The sequence below is a fragment of the Galendromus occidentalis genome, unplaced genomic scaffold (assembly GCF_000255335.2).
Source record: "Galendromus occidentalis unplaced genomic scaffold, Mocc_1.1 scf7180000077435, whole genome shotgun sequence".
Taxonomy (NCBI): Eukaryota; Metazoa; Arthropoda; class Arachnida; order Mesostigmata; family Phytoseiidae; genus Galendromus; species Galendromus occidentalis.
This window is the reverse complement of record NW_003805423.1, coordinates 519,996-545,574: the sequence shown is the minus strand read 5'-3', so window position 1 is coordinate 545,574 and position 25,579 is coordinate 519,996. Positions and strand designations below refer to the sequence as shown.

At 51.5% G+C, this 25,579-nt stretch overlaps 4 protein-coding genes across 4 annotated transcripts; 2 read left to right on the top strand and 2 right to left on the bottom strand.

The window, feature by feature from the left end:
• Nucleotides 1-3,501: 3,501 nt before the first annotated feature.
• Nucleotides 3,502-11,538, bottom strand: LOC100907888 (TWiK family of potassium channels protein 18). The gene is made up of 7 exons (XM_029111343.1): nucleotides 10,938-11,538; nucleotides 6,239-6,447; nucleotides 5,553-5,877; nucleotides 5,288-5,446; nucleotides 4,902-5,123; nucleotides 4,705-4,770; nucleotides 3,502-3,871 (listed from the first exon to the last, which is right to left on the bottom strand). Exons 1-7 carry the CDS (start codon nucleotides 11,536-11,538, stop codon nucleotides 3,849-3,851), a joined length of 1,605 nt encoding a protein of 534 aa, XP_028967176.1. The 3' UTR covers nucleotides 3,502-3,848.
• A 4,208-nt stretch (nucleotides 11,539-15,746) lies between these two features.
• LOC100904854 (dual specificity protein phosphatase 1B) lies at nucleotides 15,747-16,977 on the top strand. Its single transcript, XM_018639375.1, has 4 exons — nucleotides 15,747-15,825; nucleotides 16,011-16,157; nucleotides 16,315-16,545; nucleotides 16,805-16,977. The coding sequence occupies exons 1-4, from the start codon at nucleotides 15,747-15,749 to the stop codon at nucleotides 16,975-16,977; spliced, it is 630 nt and encodes a 209-aa protein (XP_018494891.1).
• A 1,156-nt stretch (nucleotides 16,978-18,133) lies between these two features.
• Nucleotides 18,134-19,711, bottom strand: LOC100904709 (dnaJ homolog subfamily C member 30, mitochondrial). Its single transcript, XM_003742902.2, has 4 exons — nucleotides 19,413-19,711; nucleotides 19,110-19,243; nucleotides 18,742-18,982; nucleotides 18,134-18,301 (listed from the first exon to the last, which is right to left on the bottom strand). The coding sequence occupies exons 1-4, from the start codon at nucleotides 19,586-19,588 to the stop codon at nucleotides 18,256-18,258; spliced, it is 597 nt and encodes a 198-aa protein (XP_003742950.1). The 5' UTR covers nucleotides 19,589-19,711; the 3' UTR covers nucleotides 18,134-18,255.
• Nucleotides 19,712-19,961: 250 nt separating this feature from the next.
• Nucleotides 19,962-20,949, top strand: baf (barrier to autointegration factor). Its single transcript, XM_003742901.2, has 2 exons — nucleotides 19,962-20,205; nucleotides 20,468-20,949. The coding sequence occupies exons 1-2, from the start codon at nucleotides 20,119-20,121 to the stop codon at nucleotides 20,651-20,653; spliced, it is 273 nt and encodes a 90-aa protein (XP_003742949.1). The 5' UTR covers nucleotides 19,962-20,118; the 3' UTR covers nucleotides 20,654-20,949.
• The last annotated feature ends 4,630 nt before the right edge of the window (nucleotides 20,950-25,579 follow it).

The window sequence follows — 25,579 nt, the reverse complement described above, 5'->3', positions numbered from 1 at the left end:
CTTGAAGCCAAACCTGTGGGTTGCGTAGAACTACGTCAACGTACTCGAGGGGACTGATCGCGAGATCGCGATGAAGTCTATGAAGCGAATCGAGGGAAGATTTATTGTTTCAGTCTATGATTATGAAATCGAGATATAGATAGTTGAAGCGTGGCTTGAAAATATAGCTTCGCGATGAATTCCGATCCTGGATTCTGATTTGGGGTCCTCAAAGATAAGTTTCAACCGATAAAGTCCCGATCCAGAAGATAAAGTCTGGCCGCACTCTTCCGGAGCCGATGAGGTTCGATTCCAGATGAAAATCCTGAATCCTCAACGATATGCTCCTGTCATCTCAAGTCTCGACACGGAGGATGAAGTTCGGACGCACTCTCATGAAGCCAATGAAGTTCGGTCCCGCATGAGAATCCCGGATCCTCAACGATATGTTCCTATCGTTATTGAGACCCGATCCAAACGATCGAGCAGTCGAGCGGAGCCGTAATTTGATGTAAGAATTTTATCGCAGTAAGTGTCAAATTCGGATGAGAGTCTCGAGCCCTCATTCAGCGAATGAGGAATATAGCTCCTTGCTCAAAACCTCCAAAGTTCCTCGGTCCTCACTGATGAGGGAATAAGGGATGAAAGTATAAGCCGACGGTGAAAAGAGAAAGTCGAATATTGCAAGCCGTTTGCTGTATCGGATCATATTATACGCGTGGCTGAGATTCAGTTTTCCGGCTTTGAGCACCCGAGACGGTTCTGGAGCCGGATCCTGTCTATATAGTTCCCATTATCAAAATGATTCAGTTCGGTCGTGAGGTGACCAGGCGGCGGCGCGTATGCAAATGTAGATGTGTCGGGCGCGCTGAGCATTCGACTCGCCTCCGGAGTTGCGTGGGAGACGATGTGCTGATACCCCAATACAATACCTGATCGTTCGCCGCTTTCGTACCACGATTGACAGCTCAGTGGCACGATCGTTTGCTCCGGCACTCCGGCGGCACCCTTGAGTACCACAATGCATCATAACGCATCACGTTTAGTTTCAATGTCCAATGATTCTAAATAACTGAGGTGATTCGAAGGTTCCAGAGGTAGTTTTCTGGACTCGGAGTCGCGGGGAGTTCACTAGCCTCTCTGACAGTTTTCCCCTGCCAGATGTCGCCTGAGAAGCCTACCGCGATTTCGAAACCCTCAATCCGAAACCATTCGTGCATCCGTAACTGGATCCGTCACATTTTTTTGGACAGCGTCCATAATGACGTAGTTCTACGTCAAAATTCTCAGATTCTTCTCTGGTCGAATCCTTGCTTGAGGAGAGCAGGGTTTGGTCAATTTGTCAGCGTTTCGGCTCGTTCGTCTTGTTCGGAGCCTGCTCCCCGGACGGTGCACCCTCTGACGGGACTTGTGAATGTTTCGAGTGACTGGGTCCCAGATTCTATCTGGGAAAGACCAACCTTGTCGGAATCTCTCAGGAGAATCCCGTCTGATGCACAGAGTGCCGCTCACGAAGTAGTCGAAACGGGAGCGCTCGTTCTAATCATCGACTCGACTCGTTCAGCGGCTATGCTTCCATGGAGGGAAGGATCGAAACTCTGGAAAACTCAGCCTGTCTCAATCGAGAGTCCTCCAGAGTACTTTGTGATCTCTCATTTGTCCGGTCAGGATGTCTGTTTCGGAAAGCATGCGGGAGGCTTCATCGTATCTATCTACGAGAAAAAAGTTGTCACGACCGAGAAAGCCACAGAGATCCGGAGAAAACGCTCCACCAAAAGTTGATTACATGCGCCATTTAACAGCGAAAGGCGAACGAAAGTTCATAAGGGGCAAAGGGGAGTAGACGGATATAACATCTCGTCCAGCTCGGCTGAACCGTCTGGGGAGCTGGCTGGCCAGTCAACTCGCCATGGAGTGATGAATTGAGACCGCAAGTGAACTTCAGACGGATCACTAGGCGAGAGCTCCGTGTGCGACTCTCTGCCATTCTCACCCAACGCGGATCTGAATATCTCGGCCGGCTCCTGCGCGTTTTTGCCTCTGCCAGTGGCCGCCCCATGGATGCCTGCCGACTCTAACGTGAACAGCGCAGAAAAACTTGAGAAAAAATGGAGGAAACCCGAGCACGTCCTCCGCAGGAACGATCGTCGAGGCCTTGCCTGAATTTTCAAGCTGATTCTCATGTGCACGCGCAGAATCCATTTATCCGCCATAGCCGTCGGGAGAGTGTCTCTCGAAGGTTCAGAAGAAGGTAGAATGACTCGCTCGATATGGCTCCGCGTGCGGCTGATTAGAGGGGACGCGAATAGCAGCGCTGCGTTTCCAGAACGGAGCGTCGTTGCCGAATACAAGCGAGAGAAAAGTTCCAATCCATGACAAGGGACGACGCGGCGACGCCTACCTCTTTCAGACAAGGATTTGAGCTAAGCTCCTGACATTGTTCAAGATTCTTGTCTGCCAGCATTGTTCCCTCTTTCGACATTGTTCGCAATAAGGCACGGCTGCCCTATTTTTTCTTCCTCAATAGGCAACTTTGGATTGATTCAAAATTTTCTGCTGCTCTTGGAGATTAAGTCAGAGTCGGTATTCAATGAGCGAATGAGCATTCGGTCGAACGGATCAGCGCAGACGTCGTTCGTAATAGCTCTGCGGGAAATCGTAGTTCTGAGACAATGGCAACACCCACGCGCGGTACGCTGTTGGACAGGGAAAACATCGCCACGCTCCCGGCTGCTGAAACTCGGAGTTCCTGAAGTTCAGGTCGGAACTTCCCGCCTCGTTCATAATCTCCACAGAAGGATTTGGATAGAGAATTTCCGACAGAGCAAGTCGTTCCCTTATTTTTTTCCCCTTGAGTACGCGGAATCAGGTCCCTGGACAGCGTGAGAGGAGGGCCAGCTGCGGGACTCCCGTTTAGGTGAACGCATCTGAGCAGCTCCGACTCACAGATGGTACGTAGGACTGAGCAAGATTATTATTTCCTAGAGATTGTCGGTACAAAAAGGGTTGGATAATCTTCCTCCTTAGATTCGATTTACTCAAGAGCAGGACTGCGGGAGGAACCTGACCACTCAGAGAGACAGCAGCTCGAGAGCACCAGACAAACACGAGTAAGATTATTCCCAAGTGAGCTAGAGAGGCGATGTCAACGCCCAGTACCTGTGTCGACGCTACTACTCCCCTCTATGGCACCATTGTTTACCTATATATGTATATGGTATGGATATACTTATGTATGATATATGCTCAGCGGCACTCTCGCTTATCAAGGATTTATTTATGAACAATGCCTATAGGGAGTCATAACTACATATATACATGATGAACAAGAGGCTTGGCAAAGATAAGAATTGTATGACAATAATTATAGAAGATTCTCATTTGATGGAAGTTGAAACATGAAACTTTCACTCACATTCGCTCCCGGTCCTGAGGAAGAGTTCAGGGCACAGGGAGGAATAATTCGGAAGAAAAATGCCGTGAGCAGCATCTCGGAGGGGATTCTCTCTCCCTTTCATTCATCAATGCCTCAGATGAGCAAGTCCGACTGAGAACGTGATGAGTCCGTGGAGTAGTCGGTCGGGTTCCGGCGGTAATCATCAAACGCAGCGCTTGACGCGACGCGCGACGGCGGAATCGCCGCGATTCTGAATGCGTCGCCAGCAGCCAGGGAAGACGGGGCGTCGGAGCCGTCCCCACGGCATAGTAGGTGAGCGTCGTCGTGACTTCCCATGGTTAGTCGGGAGGCCTTCTGTTTTGAGTCTCAACTCCTCTTTCTGAGACTCTGCTGGGGGCTCGCCCCTCATCGAGGCTCGGAAGCTCGCGGAGCGTTTTGCCCTGATTTGATTGTTCCAAGGCCGGACGAGTTCTTAAGTCACGTACTGCCATGCGCCTGCAACCGAAACGAGATCTGAACAATCCGGCCTGGAGCCGATTTGATAGAAAAACGATGAGCGGTCTCCCGCAAACATCGCCTCGCGTGTCTCCTCGGGGCTAGATTGAGTAATGCTGGTCTTTTTCCGAATTGATCTCGACTTCGGAAGCGTCCGAGCCCTTGAGCCAAAACTCGAAGTGATGGCCCCATCGGAACATGTGTATGCCTAAGTGACCATAAAAGATTCACAGATATTGGGAGCGATGGAAAAGAACAGCATTTCGCAAGACAAGCGTATCGTTATTTTTATGCTCGGAATTCCAGCCTCGAAGCAGGAGAAGGGAACGGCTCGGGGAGGTCGATCGTTCCAAGCTTTGAAAAAAACATATTCTGTCCAAAAATTTCTGAAAATGTGTCCTCGGGAAAAGACCGAGTAAAATGAGCGAAAAAAACCTCTCACACAGAACCCCCTGTTCAATCGAAGTGCAATAACAGCAAAGTCTGAAAAATCGAGAAAAAGTACGTGGGTAAGTTTGTCATGACTCGCAATGACAAGGTCAACGGTTACGGTCAAGATTCAGTTACCAATCAGACTTGCCGTTTGGTAAAAGCATTTGCTTCGTCTCTCTCTCCGTGTACGTAAGATATTATAACCTCAGGCAGTTTGGACGGGTATCTCGAACGAAGCTCAAGATATGGCAAGCATCAGTGCCGAAACTCTGGGCCGAGTCTCGGCTACTCACCTTCAGTGAGATTGCACTACCGATCTTCTGATACAGGGGGTTCTGGTATTTTCAGGTCAATAAATTATTGTCTGCTTTGCATGTTCTTCGTGGCATCGACACCCTTACCGCTCTTAATAAGCTCGTCGATATTGATCTCCGGTTTTTTCGGTGCTTTCGAGTTCCGTCGGCCTCCTCCTGTGGATTCCAGCCAAGCTTTTTATCCTCCTTATCATCCCGTCGTTTTGCATCCCGAATCCTGAGGTGCGCACGCCGACTCGGAAGAGACCAGGAGCATAATTTCCAAGGCAGTTCGCCGCTCTCACCTGCGAGTGATTTCTTCCGGTCGCTCCCTTTCGTTGCGGGTTTCTCTGGTGCTTTCGAGGCACTCGCCGTTCCTTCCAACGCTTGTTTCTTCTCCGCGGTCGCGATAGCCCCCGCAGCCTTACCGGGTCCTGCCGGACCGCCGGCGAGGGCATCCTCTTCGTCGTCGTCGTCTTCGAACTCCTCGTCGATCACTTCTTCAGCGAGCATTGAAGGATCGAAACCTGTCGGAGCAACGAGGCAACTTGTTACGCGAATCTTTTCGTTTTCAGCTCTGCCTCGAAACTTTCCGGTTTTCCAATGAAATCTTCGACAGGTCCCGAGGCTATCCGAAGTCGGATGGAGAGAGGATATATTTCCGACAAGGCAACAGGTCCGCGTCTCTGACCTATGGTGGTGCCGAGCTGCATTTTAGCTTTCTGGAAAATCGCGGAGAGCTTTTCCTGCACGACGTTGATGCACATCGAAGTTAAGGCCAACCCGAAGAGGAGATAAATGAACGTAGCCATCATGAAGATCGGGTGCTCAGGGACCAGGTCGCCAAAACCTGCAAACGAATCCATCCGTCAATCTGATAGTGAATTTCCTTGCCTGAGAACACCTCGACGGGACTAGCACTGGATTGGGTCGGAAGTGGGGGCTGAGATTCTCACCTACAGTTGACATCGAAATGAACACGAAGTAGAATGAATTCGTGAAATCCCAGCGCTCCCAAAACGTGAATAGCGTGGCTCCAGCCGTCATATACAACGAGAGTATGATGAGAGCAACCGTGACAGGGAGATTGAATTCGTCGTCGACCTCTGCATCGAAATCCTCTGGACCTTCGGATTGGCCGACCTCTGTGTCTGCTTTACGGGATTCGATGTCGGTTCCTGTTTCTCCCTCATCCGCAAGTTTAGGCTTCGGTTTCATGTACGCAGGATATGGTACGTAGGTCATCTTGTCGTTGACTTTCTGCCACACGAACGCGACGTACTGGGAAGAAAATTGAGCTCCTCGTGAACTCAGTCTTTGTCGATACAGCGATGAGAGCTCAGAGCATCAGAAGGCAAATGGGAACGATGAGTGCGGGATTCCGACCCGAGCGGCCACAGGAAAACTCCGTCTATCTGTCTCGAGCGTCACTATACGAATCACAGCCGAGATCTTAACTGACTCCAAAAGATGAGTTTTCCGAGGGATATAGCGATATAGCTTTGAGTGGACTCTTCCCACTTCCGGAGCGCCGAGCCATCCCGTCCTTCTGCTGGCGGCTCCACGTTTCCCCCAGAGAGCCACGTGCTTGTTGCCCTTTAGAGACGAGTCACGTTACGAGCGATCGAAAAAAAGAACTCACCTGGACGGGACCGCTCTTGTCCTGGTTCTTCTTCGCGCAGGTTCCAGTACGGTAGAAATGCTTGGCCAGGAAGAAGAACCACTTGATCCACCTGGTGAAAAGTTTCCCCAAGTCGGCAAGAACCATAAGTAGCAGGGGGATGCCGATGATGCCGTAAAAAATCGTGGCGATTTTCCCTGCAGTCGTCGAGGGCGCGATATTGCCGTAACCTGTTATAGAGCAATGACGGGAAGTTTAGGTTCGGCTGTTACTATGTGCAGCGGTTGCGTGATTAAGAGCCATTGTACGAAGGCAGGGCCGGCAAAAACGACTCCATCTACCTCGGGAGCGGGAACTATTAATTACATACGGAACCGCCCGTATCCGCTTGAGGATATCCATGCGATGGAATTGAGAGCCTTCAAGGTGGTGCCGCTCTCGATTCTAGAGCACCGATTCTGGTGTTCACTCAGAGCGGGCAGCATACGTGGAATCTCAATGATTCGTAATCGTCAGCAGGGTTTGTGTTTGTATCCTTGGCAGGTGGCACATGAGAACTCGCGTGGGAGGCAATTTATGAGATCGACCGCAGAGGATTCCGAGACGAAAGGATACATCATAGATCCCGAGGTCCCATAGCTCATAATTGATCTGTGACCGAGAGCTCTGGTTGTCCATGGGTCTGGGGAATCCCCCTTCTCTTTTCGAATGGATCCGAACTCTCTCAGGGGTCTACTCGAAACCCTGCCCATTTCACAATACGCGCTTTCTTCAATTCCTATTCTCTTCCATTTGCACTCTGCAACATTGTTCACGAAGTGGGTGCTTCTATCAAGAGGGTGTGCTCTGCGTGCAAGGAAGTCTGGCAAGAAAGCACTGCCGCGAGAAAAACAGGAGGCGGTCGACATCCCCGTAAGATATGGTTGGAAACGAGCAAGATAGATTGTGCGTATAATAGAAGCCGATAGCAGTCTCCCTTTTCTGTGAGAATCTCTCGCTCTCGACAGAGGAGGAGGGGAGTCGTTGCCAACAACTCAAGTGACCTTGACTCGGTGTCTCAAAGACCTCATTTGATAATGAATCACTTTCTCAAAGAGCTTCCCATAAAACACAGGAGAGGGATCCTAGCCCGAATCGCACCTGATTCGAAGACAGAAGCACAGGCCCGCGAACAACGGAGTCCGCATAGAACAATAACTCTGAGAGACATGACGATCGAATGAGTCGGACGCTGAACAGCTCTAGATCGTGTTGGATCGAGCTGAGAACTGAGACGTTCCGGAAGCCATCGGGGATTTGCCGCTCAGCAACCGCAATCGTTTTTCTCAGAGCTCAGATTTTCTCACGGAACCTCCCGATCGAGCGAGTCTATCACAGAATACTTCCGATAAGGCTCGAATGATAGTGGAGACGTGCCCGACTTCTCCGCGCAACAGATCCTGCCTTCGGTAACAAGTTCCAGATTCTCCCTCCACGGCACATCCTTATCCGTCCGGCGCGAAATGGATGTTTGATCGCCGCACGAAGGCGGCATCACCGTTCTCATCGTATCATCGAATTCCGTTCTCATTGGCAGCAATGGAGCGGTATCTATTGTTTGGTTCGTCAATGAGGGGAGCTGATTCTCCAGGCTTACAATCGCGATCCCATTGAGCAGCTCCATTCGTGTGGAAACTCTCCTCATTTCATCTTTCTCCGACCAGCTCCATAGACAGCATTCTAGAAGCTTTGAGCTCCTTCCTGAAGCCTCTGCTGATTCCAAGCCAGGTCGATCGTGAGTCGCGAATCGTCACTCCGAAGCTCGTAAGCCTCAGCCAAGATTCGTCCTCGCTGAGTCTCATTCACGAGGATACATGACACTCTCGACCGCGCGAAATCGATGAGCGGAGCGCGTGTGAGAGTTGAGACGACTATGGTCTCATCCTCGCTCCAGGACGAACACATTTTTCTCCCGAAAAGTCCATGGCCCTTCTCCCGAGCATAAATCCAGAGGTTATCGGGGGAGGAATTTCGCACTGAAATCCTTCGCGGCCATCCTCGCGAGGAGATCCTCCAGGTCTGTGTATGAATTCAGATTCTCAGGAATTCTAAATAAGTGAAAAAACAGGTATCCTCCCACGAAAATTGCGCCCTGAGATCGGTACTCCGAGCCCACAGTCTTTGGGTGACTTTCCCGCCGTGCTTATTCATGCAGCGGAGTCTTCCCCGGATAGGAATCGAGAGGGGCAGAGGGGGGAGGCGTCGATGATCATGATTCTCTACTCGACGCCTTATTGTCCAGACAGAAACCTCGACAGCGGCCATGGCCCCTGCCCTGCCTAGGGCCCGTCACTCCTCCCATTCTCAACTTGGCTCAACGACTCCTACTTAGTGAGAGGCAAGCCTCGGCGCGCCGGGCATCACCGAAGGTGCAGGGATCGAACCCGCTACCTTCCACTTGAGCGGCACACCGTGAAGCTACGAGGAAGAGTGTTCGTCCCGAAGAGGCCTATTCGGCCGCCTAGACCTCTTGTCCACCCCGAGCCTCGCTCTCGAATTAACTTCACTGATACTTCGGCCCGATGCCGGGAAATCGAAGATTCGGTACGCCACTGCTTCCGAGCAAGTCGAGTGAGCCCTCAAAGGTCCGTGGACTATCGAGTAATGACATTCACTCTCAGACACAGCAACCTCTGTTTCTCTGTCGCCGTCTTCATATTGAGCGTTCTAGAACGGAAACAATCGAGCATCCGAGGCCCGATCCCCCACACGGCGCATCCCAGTGCGTTTTGTCTTCCCAGCTTGAGAATCCAAGCCCTATCCGAGGAGCAATAACTCCTCCAAGGGATTGTGATCCTAAGAATGAACCCATGAAAAGATTTATAATCCTGGTTCCTTGAGAAGGACTCGATATGGGCAAAATAACATCGATGGCGTGTCCCCCCCCCCCCACGAGCTGAGTCAGCCAGCCTATTGGTTGCAAGCTCTTGACGAGGGGCAGCCGAAAAATGACACCGGACCGGCGGATAGACGACGCTGCGAGACGTGAGTCCCGATGCGGAGCACATCCAGAACGACGATGTCTGATAACTGTTATTCTGCGTGAGAGAAATCTCAGAATCGACTGACGATTACATGGCTCAGAAACATTCATTTCTCCTATCAATCAGCAGCTCGTTGCTTGTTTAGCCGAGCACCACAACAGCGTTATTCCCGGAGAACCATGTAATATTTCGATCGCCTGCCATACCCTCAGGCAATTCCGCGGCAGTGGCGCGGCGGCGAGACGTTCGAAACTTTGTATCGTCGACGAACGATTATTAAAAGTATTTCCCTTTGTCTCAGAGTCGGTCGGCGTAAGCAAACTCCATGCGCGGCCGTTTAGTGGGACTGAATGACAACAGGGCTCTTCGAGTTTGACGTGGCGGAAGGCTCCCCGAATCGTTCCAGCCGTTGTTGGCAGCATCAGAGCGTTTGTTCTTCCTAGGTATTTTTCTGCCGCACTGAGCTCGCAGAGGAAGTCGAAGCTATATATCAGCAAAGTTTATGGCGGCGACGACCGTTGAGAACAGCGGTCGCGAAGACCGACCGATCGAACGACGACGCCGCGGTGGCGTCTTTTGCAGCACTGTGACCCTAGCTCTGGCAGTTGAAGCTGCTCGTTGTGTAGAATCGAAGCTGTCGTTCCGGTCGTCGACGACAACGACGGCGACCTACACTCGCCCAATACACCACAACGCCAGGAACGAAATCTCGACTGCCGAGGATGAGCATTCTTGCGCATCGTCGGTACGACGACGCACGCCGACGTCGCGTCGCCGCCACCTCTGACAAGAGTTCGAACACGACGGGCGGAAAGAGCGGACGAGAGCAGCAACACAAGAAACGTTTCGTGCACTTGCTTCAGTTAGACATGGCAAGTGGCGGGCTCGCGTACAATGACAGATTGTGTCTTGTAGCTTTGAGCGAAGCCTCAGCTAACCCATCGGGCCGGATCAATCATCTGTCCGTTCCTCACTTGCTCTCAGCTCGCCAGACTCTGACATCCGCAAGGCGAGCCGCTGACGTTTCTCGTCGAACGAATTCTCGGACATGCGACTTCCGCTGCACGCGGGATGAGCCCCGCATGCAGGCAACGCTTGACGCTTACCGAGCTGGATGGTGGAGCTCTCGACTCGGGGAAAAGTGAGCTCGCGTCCGCTGGCGAGTCTTCATCTTTATTCCTCCTCGCCTACCCTAGACCCCGTTTTATTTCTTCTTTTTCGTGAGTCACTCATTCTATTTCTCGTATGAGGCTAGATAGGTTCAAGGATACAGGGGTATCACACAGAATTGGAACGCCTAGGAAGCCTACGCCGTACACCATGCTGTTAGAATTTCGGGTGCGCGGCACGACGTAAAGAATTCGAGATCGGCTGATAGCGGACGAGAAAGTTATTCAGCATTCGATAGAATCACCATCACCGTCGGTATTCGTGTGTGACGCCCTACCATCAGCGGATATGGCTAACTGCTATGAGAGCTTCCTTGATCTATTCGGTTGGTGATCTTTCTTTCTTTCGACTAGACTTGATCACGAGAAATCCGTCACACCAATTGGGCAAGCTCAGAATCCTCCACCGGACCTTAATCAGGCGAAAGCTTCTGAGATCGGGCCCGAGATCGTTAAACTCTCAGATGACGCTGAGAAGCAATAGAAACAGAACGATTTCTTCAAGTGACTCACTTGAGATAAACCTACCGAGCGTTGTGACGATCGTCATGCAATAATACAGGGATCCAGTATAAGTCCATTGGGTCGAATAATTTCTCAGGAACTCGGTGTCGTCGAGATCGAACACGACTTTCTCGTGCTCGAGCAGGGACTCATTCGCGAATCGTTTCCAATCCTCGATTGTTCGATTCCTGAGATTAGCTTGAAGTGAATCCAAGAGAATCTTCCGGGTTTCGTTAAGATACACAGTTTCCTTAGCCTCTCGCTCTTCGTGCGGAGCCTCTATCCACCTGAACATGGCGGCACCGATGAAACAGTACACCATGAGACAGCACAACAGCATCAGATGGGAGAACCATGTCTCTGAGAATTCTTTGATTTTCTTCGCGAGTTCAACGCCGCGTGAATAAGCGGTTCCGATGCCTCGACCTGTCATGTTGGCGACATTCATCGGGTTCACGAAGAAGAACTGCGGCGGTTTCCGCCGGTCTTTCGATTGGATCGAAATGACAGATCTCTGCGAGGCGTACAGCGGTCTCCTCCGTAGATTCGACGGGGTGCCCGGTCGCGAGGGCACCCGCTGCACGCCCGAGGGGGTCCCAGGCCGCAGGGTTGCACCCGACGACATTTTAGATATAGAACGTCTTTTCTTCCGATTCGAGCGAAGTTGTCACAATGGCACCACCGACACTTGACATCCACAACGTCAGAGCACTGATCACAGATCCAGAAGTTAGTTGTGCTTACGAACGCGTGAATTGTCAACGCGCTCTGACCGCTCGAGAGCCCAATTCACCTGGACTCGAAGACACCGTTCTTGAGTCTAGATCTGGCTTTGAGGCCCGTTTGCCTGTCTGCCCACCGGCCGGCCCGACGAACCGGGATGGCCGAGAGCGACACTGGGCTCTCCGAGGAGAGCCAATCGACGGTTCAGAGAAAGTGTCTGTGTGACTGACTGAGAACCAGAAGCACTCGCCGCGTTTTTGAGGATGACTCCCGGATGGGGGAATCCGTTTCCGACTCTACGAGACTTCCGAGCGCAGGTAGAGAAACTCCCGGTCAGCCCTTCGATAGAGTCGAATGCTCCCTCTATGTCTGACAAATGATCAATTTAGATGGATCCTGGCTGGTTTACGGGTCTCCACACTGCGAAGAGTTCATATCGAGAGACCAAAACCGCCAGGAGGAGAGAGAAAGAAGCCTACGTCCTGCGCGCTTCGAGAGCCGAAGGAGCGGTGAACTCGGCCGCGCATGAGCTATGCCGCTCTGGAAGGAAGGCCCCTCCGGAAGATTCTCGGGGCTAGGTAACATGAATCATCTCGAGCCGCTTCTTGAACTCCGCGGCATGGAAAATGTAAAGACGGTGTCCAGGTAGGCGAGTCGACTCGAGAGATTAAGGAGATCGACAGCAGAGCCTCGATCATATCGGCGCATGAAAAATTCAAGTAGGTTAGCCGTGGTCGGGATTCTATAGTGGAATACTCGAAAGTCGACCCAATCAGCTTCTCGATGGTATCAAGCTTGTCCGCAATAAAATTACCTACTAAAATAATATTTCTAAGATATAGGTTCAATCAAGATTTTTACGTTTAGGGCCGTGGAGTACGACCGCTAAGACCGCCTCGCTCTCCCCACTCAGAGAGGCCAAACGGAACGCAGCGGTATTGTGCTCGATTATTTATCGTGGACTCGGAGGAAATGACGAAGGCTCTCATTCTGAGCTCTATCGGCCATTTCCTCTCGCGGGCATTTCTCCCGCGAGAAGCAGTGCAGTCCTGTCATAAAAGGCTTCGAACGCGAGGGGAAAATAGAAACACTTGCCTAGCGCTCAGCACGAGCGCGCAATTCCTCGAAAGAGCAAGCATGACTCACTCAAGGAACGCGCTAGACCTTTCGTGCATTACCGACCCCGCTGATTTGAGGACGTCGCATGCTCGCAGGCCAGCGCGAGAACGTGCGTTCCTTTCGGTCGCAGACGTCGAGCGCCCCGAATCCTCGATGACTCGGCGAGGCTCGGGTCGACGCCGGTCGAATCGCCCAATCGCACTCACGCGTTTATGCACAAGTGACTGACGAAATCTGTAGGTCATCAAACCGATGACCGATTCGCGACGTCCTTCTAGTCAGCTCGAGGACCGGACGTCGATGCAACCGCAAACTCGAGTTTCCCGATCAAAGAACATCCGGTCAGTGGAGAGGCCGGGCTGGAGTATCGCGTGGATTCCAAATTGATTCGCCTCCAGACCTTGAGCGATCCATCAAGCAGTGATCCATTTCGGAGTCCGGATCCGATGAATCGACGCAACTTCTCCTGCGCGCTCCCATCCGAAGCAGTTTCGGGCTGGATTCTCGTTTCTCTCGCAGGAGCTGAAGCCGTTCCGATACTTGGAAATCTCCCGCTTCGAAGCCGGCCGCGTGCCGGGCCCGGAAGACCGCGGATACGGCGCTCGCCGTAAACCGGGATTCTCGACGAAATAATTCTCATGCAGCGTTCCCGCCAAATAAGTGGCTTGGGAACTCCGCTTTGACCTTTGGCGACGCCAAGGAGTATCAAATGGGCTATCTTCGCTGCCACGGCCGATCGGCTCGGTCGCGGCACACAAACCAGGCAGCCAATCGCAGGCTCGTTTGCCCGCCTGCCCGACCGGTGGGTCGGCCGAGAGAACGACGACACAGTGACGGAGTGACAGACAGAGGTGTCCTTAAAGCCGGGGCCCGAGCACGAGAACTAAACAGGAATGTTCTCAACAGATGCGCTTTCTTCCTTAGGCGTAATGTCGACCGACCGGCCGTCCGACCGGCTTGTCGCGCTGGCTCTGAGAGGGCCAGAGCAAAAAAGCACGCTAGCTTGCTTTGATGGGATTGATGAGCACAGCACGTCGCGCGGTGCCGTCATTCGCGCTGCCGGAGAAACCGAGTGATGAAGGGCTCTGGTTGCTGTCTTTGTTTCTATTCGGACGCGAGTTCCCATCGCGTAGAATTTCGTCGTCCTCGACATGACTCATGGAGAATATTTTCCACGTGATCGACCTTCCGGGCCTTATCGGCCTCGGGATTCCACGAGCGATGAACTGTAGTCATCGTCATGACGTTTCGCGCTGAAGTCATCGTACACGCCGGAGCTCGACCGCACTAAGAACGAGCCGGTGTATCAAACGGAATTGATCGGCTGTCACTGCATTCGAAAAGCAGGAAAGAAAAGCCGTCAGCTATCGGGCGATGTTTTCCACTGAAGCTGAATATCCACCGAAATTCTAGTTCTCTGTGAGAGCATACTCACCGATCGTCGTAAAAACTGTTGAACAATAGAACAGAGCACCCCAGAATGTCCACACTTTCTTATCGGACGGTGTGTAGAGATAAGCTTCCCGGCGGAGTGTGCGGATCTGTTCCTCGTATTCCATCACTCTGTACTGCGCATCCGATTGCCACTGGCTTGCATTGTGCGTCCGTAAAGTACTGCTCAGTCGATTGATCACGAGATTTCTGAAGTTGATGATGGTGTGTTTCTGCCGTATTTCATAATCTTCTTCAAGCCACACGAACAGATGAGCGCCAGCTGCGGCGTACAGCAGCAGAATTGTCAGTAGCAGCACGTGTGAAAACCACTTTTCGGAGAAGGCTTTCATTTTCTGTGCCATCCGGATACCGAAGGATTTCGTCTTGTCCGCGGTCAAATTCACGACATGCATGGGGTTCAGGATGAAGTACTGTGGCGGTCGGGTAGGATCTGATTGGAATGAGATGACCGACATCTGCGATCTGTAATGGGGCCTCCTCCTCAGGGTACTGGGGGTCCCGGCCCTCGAGGAAGATCTCGAGTCGCCCGAGATGCCCCCCGGGGTCAGCGATCTCCGCTCGCGGTTCGCCATCTGTAAGTCGAGACCGGATTCCAATTAATTGTTCGATAGAAAACTCTGGTAATCAGCGATTACTGCCGCTTCCAACGGGGTAACCCCGTTGACGCATCACGCCCGCTTGTACCGGATGTTTCCCGACGCCGCGAGGAGCCTGTCGCCTCGACCACTCAAGAAGCACCGGTTATTTTTCGCAATTTCCCATTGCTGAACTGGTCGGTGATCCGAGCGGGCCGGAAACAGAAGCCTTCTCGCTTAGGGAATAAGAGGGAACGCGACGAATTACAAAAATCACCCGAAATGTCAGAGCGAGATACTCACCGTGCCAGCGGAGAGATCTCCCGCTTTGCTGCCTCTGTTTGAGTGTCGGCTCTCGCGGGTCTGAGAGGGAAACGGGAAGGAGACCTCCACCATCAGTTCTAGTCGTAGCGTCAAGCATCACGATAGTGACGATCATGTGGGACTCGACCCGGAGTCGGAGCTCACAATTATTTCGCCCCAGCTCAAGACGCTCTGGACTCCTATGGCACACCGAGAGGAAACTCTTAAGTCCCTCACGATCTCGAACCACGATGGAAGACAGCCACTGGGGAACGGCAAGTCAGAGGAGTCGTCTTCTTTCGCTTTATACGCCCGTTGTAACGGAATTCTGTGTTCGCTCGGAACAAATTCCATCGATGTGGAAGCATTTCGGTCTTTTAGCCTTCCCCTCACTAGCTGCTCATTCGCGCTGAAAATTCGAATCACCCTCTCCCGCGGAAGCCAAGCTCAGAGGAAGAACCCTAGTGAGCCATAGTCTCTCGCCTGAATGAGTATAATGGAGGGTGTAGTTTGTGCGAAAAGTTATCCGTAGTCGTTTTCCAAAGCTCACAACTGGTTGTTTGCTCCCTGTCCTAACGAGCTGGAAACAATAGACTTCCTTGAGGCAGTACCGAGATCCTGAATAAATTTTCCCTGGTTTCGGAGGACCGTAATCAACATGCAAGATATTTTCAAAGATATTCGCAGTCGGCTCCCGAAGCTCCGCAGTGTTGAAACTCGAGTGTCAACCCCGGGAGGTGAGGATAATATTTATCTGACGTCTGTCAGGCTCTACCTAGTAGGGCCCGCGATGCGTTCCTCAGCTTCGGCGCGGACTCAGTCCATGGAGTTTATTACATGGTCAGCCGTCAGTCCGTCACATGCAAAGATTTTGAAATCACCGCGAGTATCTCCTAAATCAGGACACGTCATTAATTTTCAGGCGAGGTCTTCCTTGAACACAGGACAAATGGGGGAGGATTCACGTCGATCCAGAACCCCGAACCTCGAACGCGAAACTGTCAAGGTTTCGTTTACGATTTCAAACCTGATCTGCAAATGGCCGAGCTCATTCCGGGTTTATTCCTCGGTAACTGATCTCCAGCTGGGATATCGGAGCGAGGAGATCGCGCATTCCTTCTTCGAAAATATCTAGTCAAGTCCCGAGCTTGCGCTAGTGAAGCATTCAATAGAATACGGATCCATCGTATGATCCTCAGAACCGAATTCCTGTTGAAATTCCGCAGGTTCTCAGGACGTTGCTTCTGAGCTGGAGCTGCTGAAGTCTAAGGGTGTCACTCACATCATCAATGCCGCCTCCGGGATAAAAAATCATTTCCCCGACGATTTCAAGTATAAGAGAGTTGAGGTACTCGATATCCCTGAACAAGAAATGAGATCTCATTTCGAGCACTGTAACAGCTTCATTGATGAGGCATTAGCTTCGGGCGGCGCTGTTTTCGTCCATTGCAACGCAGGTTCGTGAAAGCGGAATTTATCATTCAAGCGGGCTTTGTTTCGAACATGCCATTTTCGGCTCTCGCATCTAAGGGGATTGACTCTGTGACCCTGCAAATGGCAGCCTCGTCGACTGGAGCTATCGGTTCGACGGAGTGTCCGATATGAAGGGGACTTGGATATTCGGGAGTCCAGTCTCTAGTGTGCGTGGAGCATGTACAAGCTTGAATCTCACAATTTTGACGCTTCCAAGAGTCATAACCTACGGGAACCTTTCAGGAGTTTCCAGAAGCACAACCATCTGCATAGCGTACCTGATAAGTCGGAAAGGAATGGACCTGGATAGGGCCCTCAGACACACAAGATCGATACGACCAATCGCTCGGCCAAATGAGGGTTTCATGACCCAACTCCGCGCTTACCAATCCGATACGATAGGACCAGCCTCATGATTTTTTGTTGCTGAGAGGATGTAACTCCCTTATCCTTCCCGAATCCTCGGTCATTATTCGCTCAAAAAATGCAGATTCTTCAATGCAGCCAATCTTGAGGACTCCCTCTGATCGGAGCAGAGGAAGCTTTCTCGGTTACTTCATCCAATTCATGTTCAATATCACGTGTGCTTTCTGTTCTCGGCTCCTATACATTTTTGCTTGGGGAAGTCCGCGGGAATTATGTTGAGGATTCCGATGTCTGATTTACATCTCCAGCTACCCTCTCAGCTGCCCACCAGAGGCTTCCGCTGTCCCAAATCCGGAGTCAACGGTCGAGTCTAGTCATTACAAAGAGACGCAAGGTGCTCGTGCAGCTCCCTTGGTGCAAGGGGTCTTGGGCAGCGTCATGAATGAGTTGGATAGAGTGAAAAGACCTGTGATCATAAGCTAATCTCAACATCTTCAACCATCTTGGTCAACTCCAATAAAGCGACTGTCTCTTTGTGGTACTTCGAGACGACTTCATTCCAGTCCGGAATGGCAAAGTTTCGACATTTCTATCGTATTCGTCAGCTTCTCATGCTGCGTCGAAATGAATCCTTATTCGAAATTCATCAAGTTGCGAGTGTACAATGTATCGGTAGGAAACCTCAAGTGCAAATATTTTCCGCAATCGAATGCGGGGGCAGGATCGGAGGGAAGGCTCAATTTTCATCGGGACAAGTTATCCTTCCTCTTCCTGAATCTCTGCCGGAGTCCGCTCTTTCTGCGATGGCAGTACGGCAGACTACAGGGGATATCGCAGAGACCGTCGCGGCGCGGGGACCCCGATGTGCTGCCGAATCACATCTGCCGGATTCCGGGGGGAACGTTCCTCGAGCCGGGCTCATCGGGCTCGCGACACCTCATTTCTGATTTACCCGCCCTCCTGACCCGGATTTCACGGACGTTAGTTTTCTGCGGTGGCGGTTCGCGACTCCCCTCGAGCGATCCAGATTCCATATTTTTGTGGCAGTCGCTCGGACCCCTCGATTGGGCGAAGGGAATCCTGATACCACCCCCGAAGTCGCGGACGTCCGAGGCCTCTGCGACGGGAGAAGACTAATTCACCGTCTAGATCGATTTGACAGCGCCATCGAGAGCTGGCGTCGCTTGAAGAAGTCAAGAGGTGCACTGAACATTTTTAGTTTATCTATGATTCCCACGACATATCCAACAAGTAACACTTGGGGAGTCGAAGCACCCTACCACAGGTTGTGCACGGCTCTTTTGGGGGGCATTCGCCATCAGTTTCCATCAATCTAGGTCCTTCGCGGCCAATAAGATCATGAAGGTGAGGACTCTGAAAGAAGACGCTCATAAGACGCTCATCCGAATACGTATTTTGGGTTTCGCTGGGGGGGCCCTTCCGATCATAATCCGAAAATGGGGAGAGCCTCGTCGCAAGGGGTGTTAGGGTCACTCGCTCATGCCAGATCGATTGCTCGGTATCGACACCGACCAAATCTCCACCTTGACTCACTCGGCCACGGCAAGATAACGCACTTCGAGATAAGACAGACCGGTCCCTCGGCCCTGGTCCTGTCCTCAGGATTCTCGGAGCCCCCCCCCCATTCTGAGCCCATTGATGTCCGTCATATGAATGTGTATGAGGAATGCAACTCGTGAATCCGCGTTTGGGGATACGTGATGGATGAGAGACAAGGCAAGAGAAGCTCGATTTCCAATGCCCTCGCGAATGATGTTTCATTCCCCTCACTCTCAGCCTTCTGGGGTACTTACGTGAGGATCAAGCCTCTTCTCCCTGTTTCTTCTCCGAGTTCTTCTTCCTCCCTAGCTCGGCTCTGCCTCTGTTCGTTCATTTCTCTGGCATCTTGACCGTAGTGCTGTCGATAGAATTCGTCGAAATTGTATATTTTGCTACGACCCATCGGGGGTGGGGGTCTAGCACTAACATGCGCGCCGCGCATCGAAGGTTTGCGGACCGGCGACCCTCCGAATGAAGCAGGTGATGCCGAAGTATCTGGAAGTAATCAGAGCCATGAGTCCGTGAATTTCCCGATGATTGTCAGACCATATGCCAGTAGATACTTATATCCGACGTCCAATCCGCTCGATGGATGCGATGCTACTAAACAATGTAGACTCACTCCTCAACTCGGCATCGTAAAGACGCTTCGTCTCCTCATTCGAAAGAACTCGATAAGCCTCTGACACTCTCCGAAATTTCTCAGCCGAATCCTCCTTGTCTAAATTCTTATCCGGATGGTGTTTCATCGACAACCTGATGAATGGACATACTTTTAATTTGAGAGGTCGATCGAAGGTGGGAAAGCTCAATCGTAGGGGAGCCTTTCGAAGACGATACACAGAGACCAAATCAGAGGTGGGCGCCCGATTGCCCATTGGCCCTCGCTACTCGGGGGTGCGTGACTTGATCGATTCTGACGAACCTATAGAACGCCGACTTGATTTCCTTCGATGTTGCGGACAGTGGCAGCTCGAGGCAGTCATAGTGAGTTCTCTTGCTTGATGCATTCAGCGAAAGAAGTCGAATGAAGCGGTATGTACCAGGGGAATCTGTCGATGCTCCACTATTCCCAGTAAGCGAGCGGCATCTTCTCAGCATCCTACGATGACTCAAACCGCGCGTAGCGGACTCATCGCTCGGGAGAAAACTGAACCGCGCGCCCGAACTTCAGTGAATAAACCTGTTCGATGTAGAATGTAGACAAGAACATACGAAAGTCACGCCATGGGTGTCGCCATCTTGGGAGCGTTTTGGACGAGAGAAAGAATGAGAAGATTCCTTTTTCGGATGATCTGGTTCCCTTCTGATAATACCTCAGAGTATCAATCCAGAGTTATCCCCGCTGGACACCGAAGAGAGATGTAGGGAGGGATTACACATCTTCGGACTTATCATTTCTGGCGGCTGCGCTCCCTTAAAGGCCTCCCGATGCCGAAATTTGAATTTGTTGTGTCGGTTTTTTTCTCTCCACCGTGGGGGAATATTCGTCTGTCGCTGAATGTGTGTCTGCGAGTTTGCGAAAAACACTTTCAAGCGGTGAAACAACTTGTAGACTTGTCCCGTTGATCAGATTCGACCGTTGCCGTTGAGAAGTTCTCCAAGGGCGCATTAGATAACTCGCTGACAACATGTCGTCAACTTCACAGAAGCACAGGTCGTTTGTATCCGAACCCATGGGCGAGAAGCCGATCACGGATGTTGCCGGCATCGGAGAGGTGGGTCGTTTTCCGTTTTTACGGACTCATCCCCGACGTATCCATTCGGTCTGATCCCTCTCGCCGGGCAGTCGATGCGACATGCCGCTAACGGCGACATTCCCGGTGTATGCCCCTTGCGGAGTGATGCACATTCTCGAAGCCGAACGTTGTTGAGTCACTAGATAGATCGAATATATTATCCTTGACCTGTCAAGTGAGACCATCCCGGGGCTCGCGGATCTCAATGATAACATTCTCTAAATCGATTTCTTATTTGCAGGTCCTCGGCAAGCGTCTCATCTCCAAGGGTTTCGACAAAGCCTACGTGTTGCTTGGCCAGTTCCTGGTCCTCAAGAAGAATCAAGAGCTCTTCACCGAATGGCTGAAAGAAATATCCGGAGCCAACGCAAAACAGTCGAATGACTGCTTCCAGTGTTTGAAAGACTGGTGCGACGAGTTCCTCTAAGGCGGATGATCCCGAACTCGAAACTCGCGCGAGAGAAGATTTTTTGACCTGTCCTTCAGACACGGAGACTTTTCTTAGGGTGCAGGATACAGTCTGGATGTTCCAGCTCGATGCCTTGCTTACCGATTGTAAAAACGGAGGTGAATGATAACTTTAAGCCATGTTACATACAGATTCTCATAACCGAAAATGTTCCCTAATACGCGAACCATACCCGCTGATCCCATGGTCCACCTACATTCGAGTTGATATTTCGGATACAGTCGAATAAAAAGTTTGGAGCCACGTTTTGAAACAGAGACTTGAGCGAAATTTCCTCTCGTTGGGGCGTTGCTCGATCTTCTTGATTCGTCAATCGGAAATGACAACCGCCATTTGTGCTTGGCGACCGTTGAAGCTCATGAACCGAATCCGACTCCGAGATTTGAGACTTTGGCATCGCCGAGCTCGTCCACAAATTGGAGCGCCCAGTTCTCCGTGGCGGTCCCATCTTGTGACTCCCCAACAGGGATGAACGCCAGCCGGAAGTGAGCCTGCTCACCTGATTGAGACATCCGAAGCATCTAGGCCGCCGATACGACTAGCTTTAGGGATGAGCCTGCTGCTGCGCGTGCCCCTACCAGCGAGCGAACTCGTATACCACAGTATCTGTGTTTCGTCTGTATTCCGCCGCTTCGGAAGCGGTTTCCGAAAGGATCAGGCCGGGGGAGCTCCCCTTCCGCCATAGTCACCCCTGCCCGTCTGAGTCGGGGTCTCCGCTCCCGACCGGTATAGTTTCCGTGAAGTTTAGATTCCATCCGCCGTGGAGGCAGGTTCGAATCCGTTCAAAGTTCGGGAATACGGGTCGCTCCTTTCTGAATCTCAGCATTTGATTCGATGACTCTCATCGTATCAATATGGGCTTGCAAATGAGATTTCCACAAGCCGGGAACGAATTCTCCCCGGAGCCAAGGTGGGCTGGTTGCCCAAATTCGACTCAAAGAGCATCCGGGTACCGAAGACCCCTTCGAACGGACCAAATCAGCAGGACCGCGATGATCGGTAGCGCTCTCACGAGATCTAAAGTCAGGTGAGGGAAATGTTTATCCAGCTTGAGAATTGACCGCGTTGCGGGATTTCGGTCGCAATCTTGGCTTCTCGCCCGGATCAGAGTGAGCGATTTCTCTCAGAACATACCCGTTCTCCCGACGAGCGATTCCCCTCATAATTGGCGCCATCAAACTGACGGGTCTCGCGATTTAGGCTTGATCGCTTTATTGCTGTTGTAAAGCATACTCGCGAAGCACCCCTCGAGAACCTCCGGGACGAATGAAGCCTGAGGAATAACGACGGAAGCGCTTCCTGTGGACAGAGCGCCTCACTAGAGTAAACTGCATCGCCTACCGTCGGAATGTTCCGCGGCTGACTTCAAACTCCGACGGCACTCCTCGGCGGGATCACATGATATGTCGCGTCATATGAGAAGAGAATGGTAATGGAAATGGTAATTTATTGATCTAGATGGGTCCTCTATGTATATTACGAGATGGCGCATCAGCCTTTCATGTCAGGCGCTATTAAGCAGATCTTTGGTCTCCTTCTCCCATTTTTCTAGGATTCGTTTGGTTTTTGCTACGATCGAAGGGTCCCGTATTTCCTCTTGGAGGCCTAATCTTGAGAGGAAATCTTCGTCCGTGTAGTATGCGTCGTTGCATTCGAAGATCACATGTTTTACGGTCTCTTCAAATGTTCCGCATCTGGGGCAGGTGTCCTCCTGCTGTGGATCAATAGACCTACCTCGGCTTTTCGTTGGTAATATTCCCGCTCTGGCCAAGGCCTGGAGAGTGTCCCCTCTTCGGTTTCCGTAGAGGAAGGTTTGGATACCGAGGCTGCTCTTGCCTTGCCGGTAAACTTCTAGGCTTGATTTCAGCATCATGTCCTGTCTCCAGACACTCTCCTGGGTCTCTCTAATTTTCTTTTTTATCTGAGAGTTATAGGTATTCAAACATGGTGCTCCCGAGATTGAATATGCAACTTCGATTGTATCGCAGTTGTATTGAATTCCCGGCACAGTGAGAGAAAATTGCCCGTCTCCACTTCTTTCGTTAATTATTCTTTTCCGTTGTGCTTTACCAACATGCCGACTCTCTCGGAAGTATTACGTTTTTTGTAATTCGAAATTCGAGGATGCCGTCTAACGAAACTCCCACTCGAGATAACTCCTTCCTCCGCCCCCGCGCTGCTGACTAATTGCACTAATCCGGAGGTTGATCGATTCCCCACTAGGATTCTCTGGAAGACATGTTTCGGCGGCTCCGAGCGGCGCGCGACGTAAAGCTAAGCTCGAAGAGCTGCGCGGCTGCCTTTCGCGATAATGAAACATGACTTTGACTCCACAAAAAGTCGCGTTGCATTACTTGTGAGACTTTTCTGCGCTTAATAAGACGGTCTAAAATTATCCTTGAGCTCTCTCGGAGACAAAATGTCGACATTCATGGGAAGGACTCCCGAATTTCGTGGTCTTCCCGTCCAAAAAAAATTGTGGGTCCCCCCCATATAAACCGCGATTACTCGGTAACCATTTTTCGACTCCTGCCCTGAAATGCCTTGCTGAGGTCGGACAGGAATTCCTTTCGATGCACCAGCTGTTCGGTATCCGGAAGGTTGAGTAAGCTCGAGGAGTGGAGAGCTAGGAAAAGGTAAAAGGAGTCTTCGTGAATTTTCCTTGATCGTGCTCATTTTCGAAATCCTGCGGCCCCGATCGAAGCTTCACACACCAGGATACAACTGGGGGATAGCTGTGTACGGTTATCAGCCAGGCTATTATTACGCAAGATCGTTCCATTTTGACCACGAGAGTTGTCTCTCCGAGAGGGGGCAAAGGCCGAGAGCCGACTGCGAGCTTAGCCGAGAACAGGGGCGACCTCGCGCAGGAGCGATTTAATGCGCATTCTCCCGCTACCTGGCTACCGCCAGCGAGCAGGTCGGCTGATTTGCCCGTGCATATATCCACCCATGGAGCCCCTAACTTTATTTCAAGAAAATTAGCATAATTTGGGCAACACAGATATCGCTAGGCAAGTCACGCGAGCATCTGCGCTATCGCCTAATGAACGAATGAATATTAATGGAAAAAAATAAAATCAGCGCGCGGGGTGGAAAATCCTGCATGGCGTCAATTTTTTAAGCTGAATCCGTGTCAGACAATCGACACTTGAACCGCCTGGGTCGGAAGTACCCCCGGCCGGCGACGCCCTTGGCGATCGATTGCGGTGAATCTCCAATTTCTGAGGTACATCAGGTAGACTGTCGATTGCCACTCTCGATTGCGGCTCAAGGAAAGTATTCTGAATCCGAAAGTTCTGCGCGCCACATCGTCAGGCACCGGAATTCTCGGGAATAATTTCTCTTGCTAAACCATCTGGAGCTCGAGTTTTGAGGCTCCGGTGGGAATCGCTCAGATCTTCTCACCCAGTGACTCTCGAAGCGCCGAATATCAGGAGGAGATATCGACCGAGGCGGCTTCCGGCAGTCCCGGAATCGAAATCACGGGTCCCGCGTCGGAATGTCTGTATTCGGATATTGGCAGATGGACACAGTGAAGATATCCCAGTAGTTCTCGAAGTACCGCGGTAGAAAGCAGGACAATGTGGGCCGACTACGACGTGATCGGCTTTCCCGCCCTTCTTTTGGTCCGACTGAGTGTTCGCTCCCCGACGGACTCCGCGTCTGGCTACAGGAACTGCCGACGGTCTCTCACCGTGGCGGCAAACATTCATCTCCGAATTCAGAGCAGGGAGGCGAATCTCTCAACGGGGAGCGTATCTTTCTTTCCGTCTGAGGAATGAGCGATCCGGAGCCTGAATCCGAAGTAGTAGAGAGTTTTAAAAGTCTCGCCTTTTCTCGACTTCGCGCGTTAATGGTCGTTGACTGCGACTTCCCATCGGAATATGGAAAGCTCCGCAATCGGTCGCAGAGCTCCTCCTGTGATCGGGACCTTTTAAAATCATCTCAGCTGTCATTTGCACACAGCGAGTCGGACGCCGCGATCCGCAACAATACCGACGCGTCGGTATTGTCGGCATCGTCGGTTTAGCGACCGGTTGTGCAATCGATTGATGGTCCGTTCTGAATGCAACGGCTTCATTTTTTCGCTTTTTTCTCCCCCTCCCTCTCCTTTTTCCTCGAAGATCTCGCGAGGCGGACGGAGACGCCTTCAATGACGCCAGAATGAGAGTTGATTTTTCAATGATTCGTGCCGGAGTGTGCCGCGCCGTTCCGCGGATCCCCGAGAGTCGTAATTCCTCCCGGCAAAATTCGAAATAGGCAGACAATTCACGTTCAGATTCGATTTCTTCTAATAATCTCCAAATCTCATCTTCGAGCTCAGGCATCCAGGCTAAAGAAATGTTGGGCTCCTTCCCAAAATCATCGGAAAGGGCTGAGTTTTCATGGGTGCGAGGCCGCACAGAGTTTTTTCGTCTCTGAGACGCTGAGATTCCACCTAAATGGAGGCCTGAAACGGAGAGCCGCGACGATTCCATAGCGACGATCCCTGATCCAGAATCCGACACCTCAATCCGAATCGGAGAGACAATCTTCTTGTGATCGAAACGTCTTAGGGAGCGCAGAGTGTTTCAAAGTTTCAAGCAGGGTATATCTGCTGTTGTAGTACTTCGGGAGACAGTTTGAGGAGACCCACAAGATGGGGATGTCGGCAAGCTTCCCCGCTCTTGCCCACTTCTCGCTGACTGGATAGCAACTAACTCCCACTCCTATGGCATGCGCATCTGAAGGCTTATGGAAAGCTGCTGAAGTTGTCTCCCGAGCCTCTCAAAGAGGACTTCAAAATTCCTGAATGTTCTCAGCGATTGTTCGGCAGGGAGTGCTGTTCTTGTTGTTCCAATCGACTGATCGTCATCATCTTGTGCTCGCTGATCGAGCACT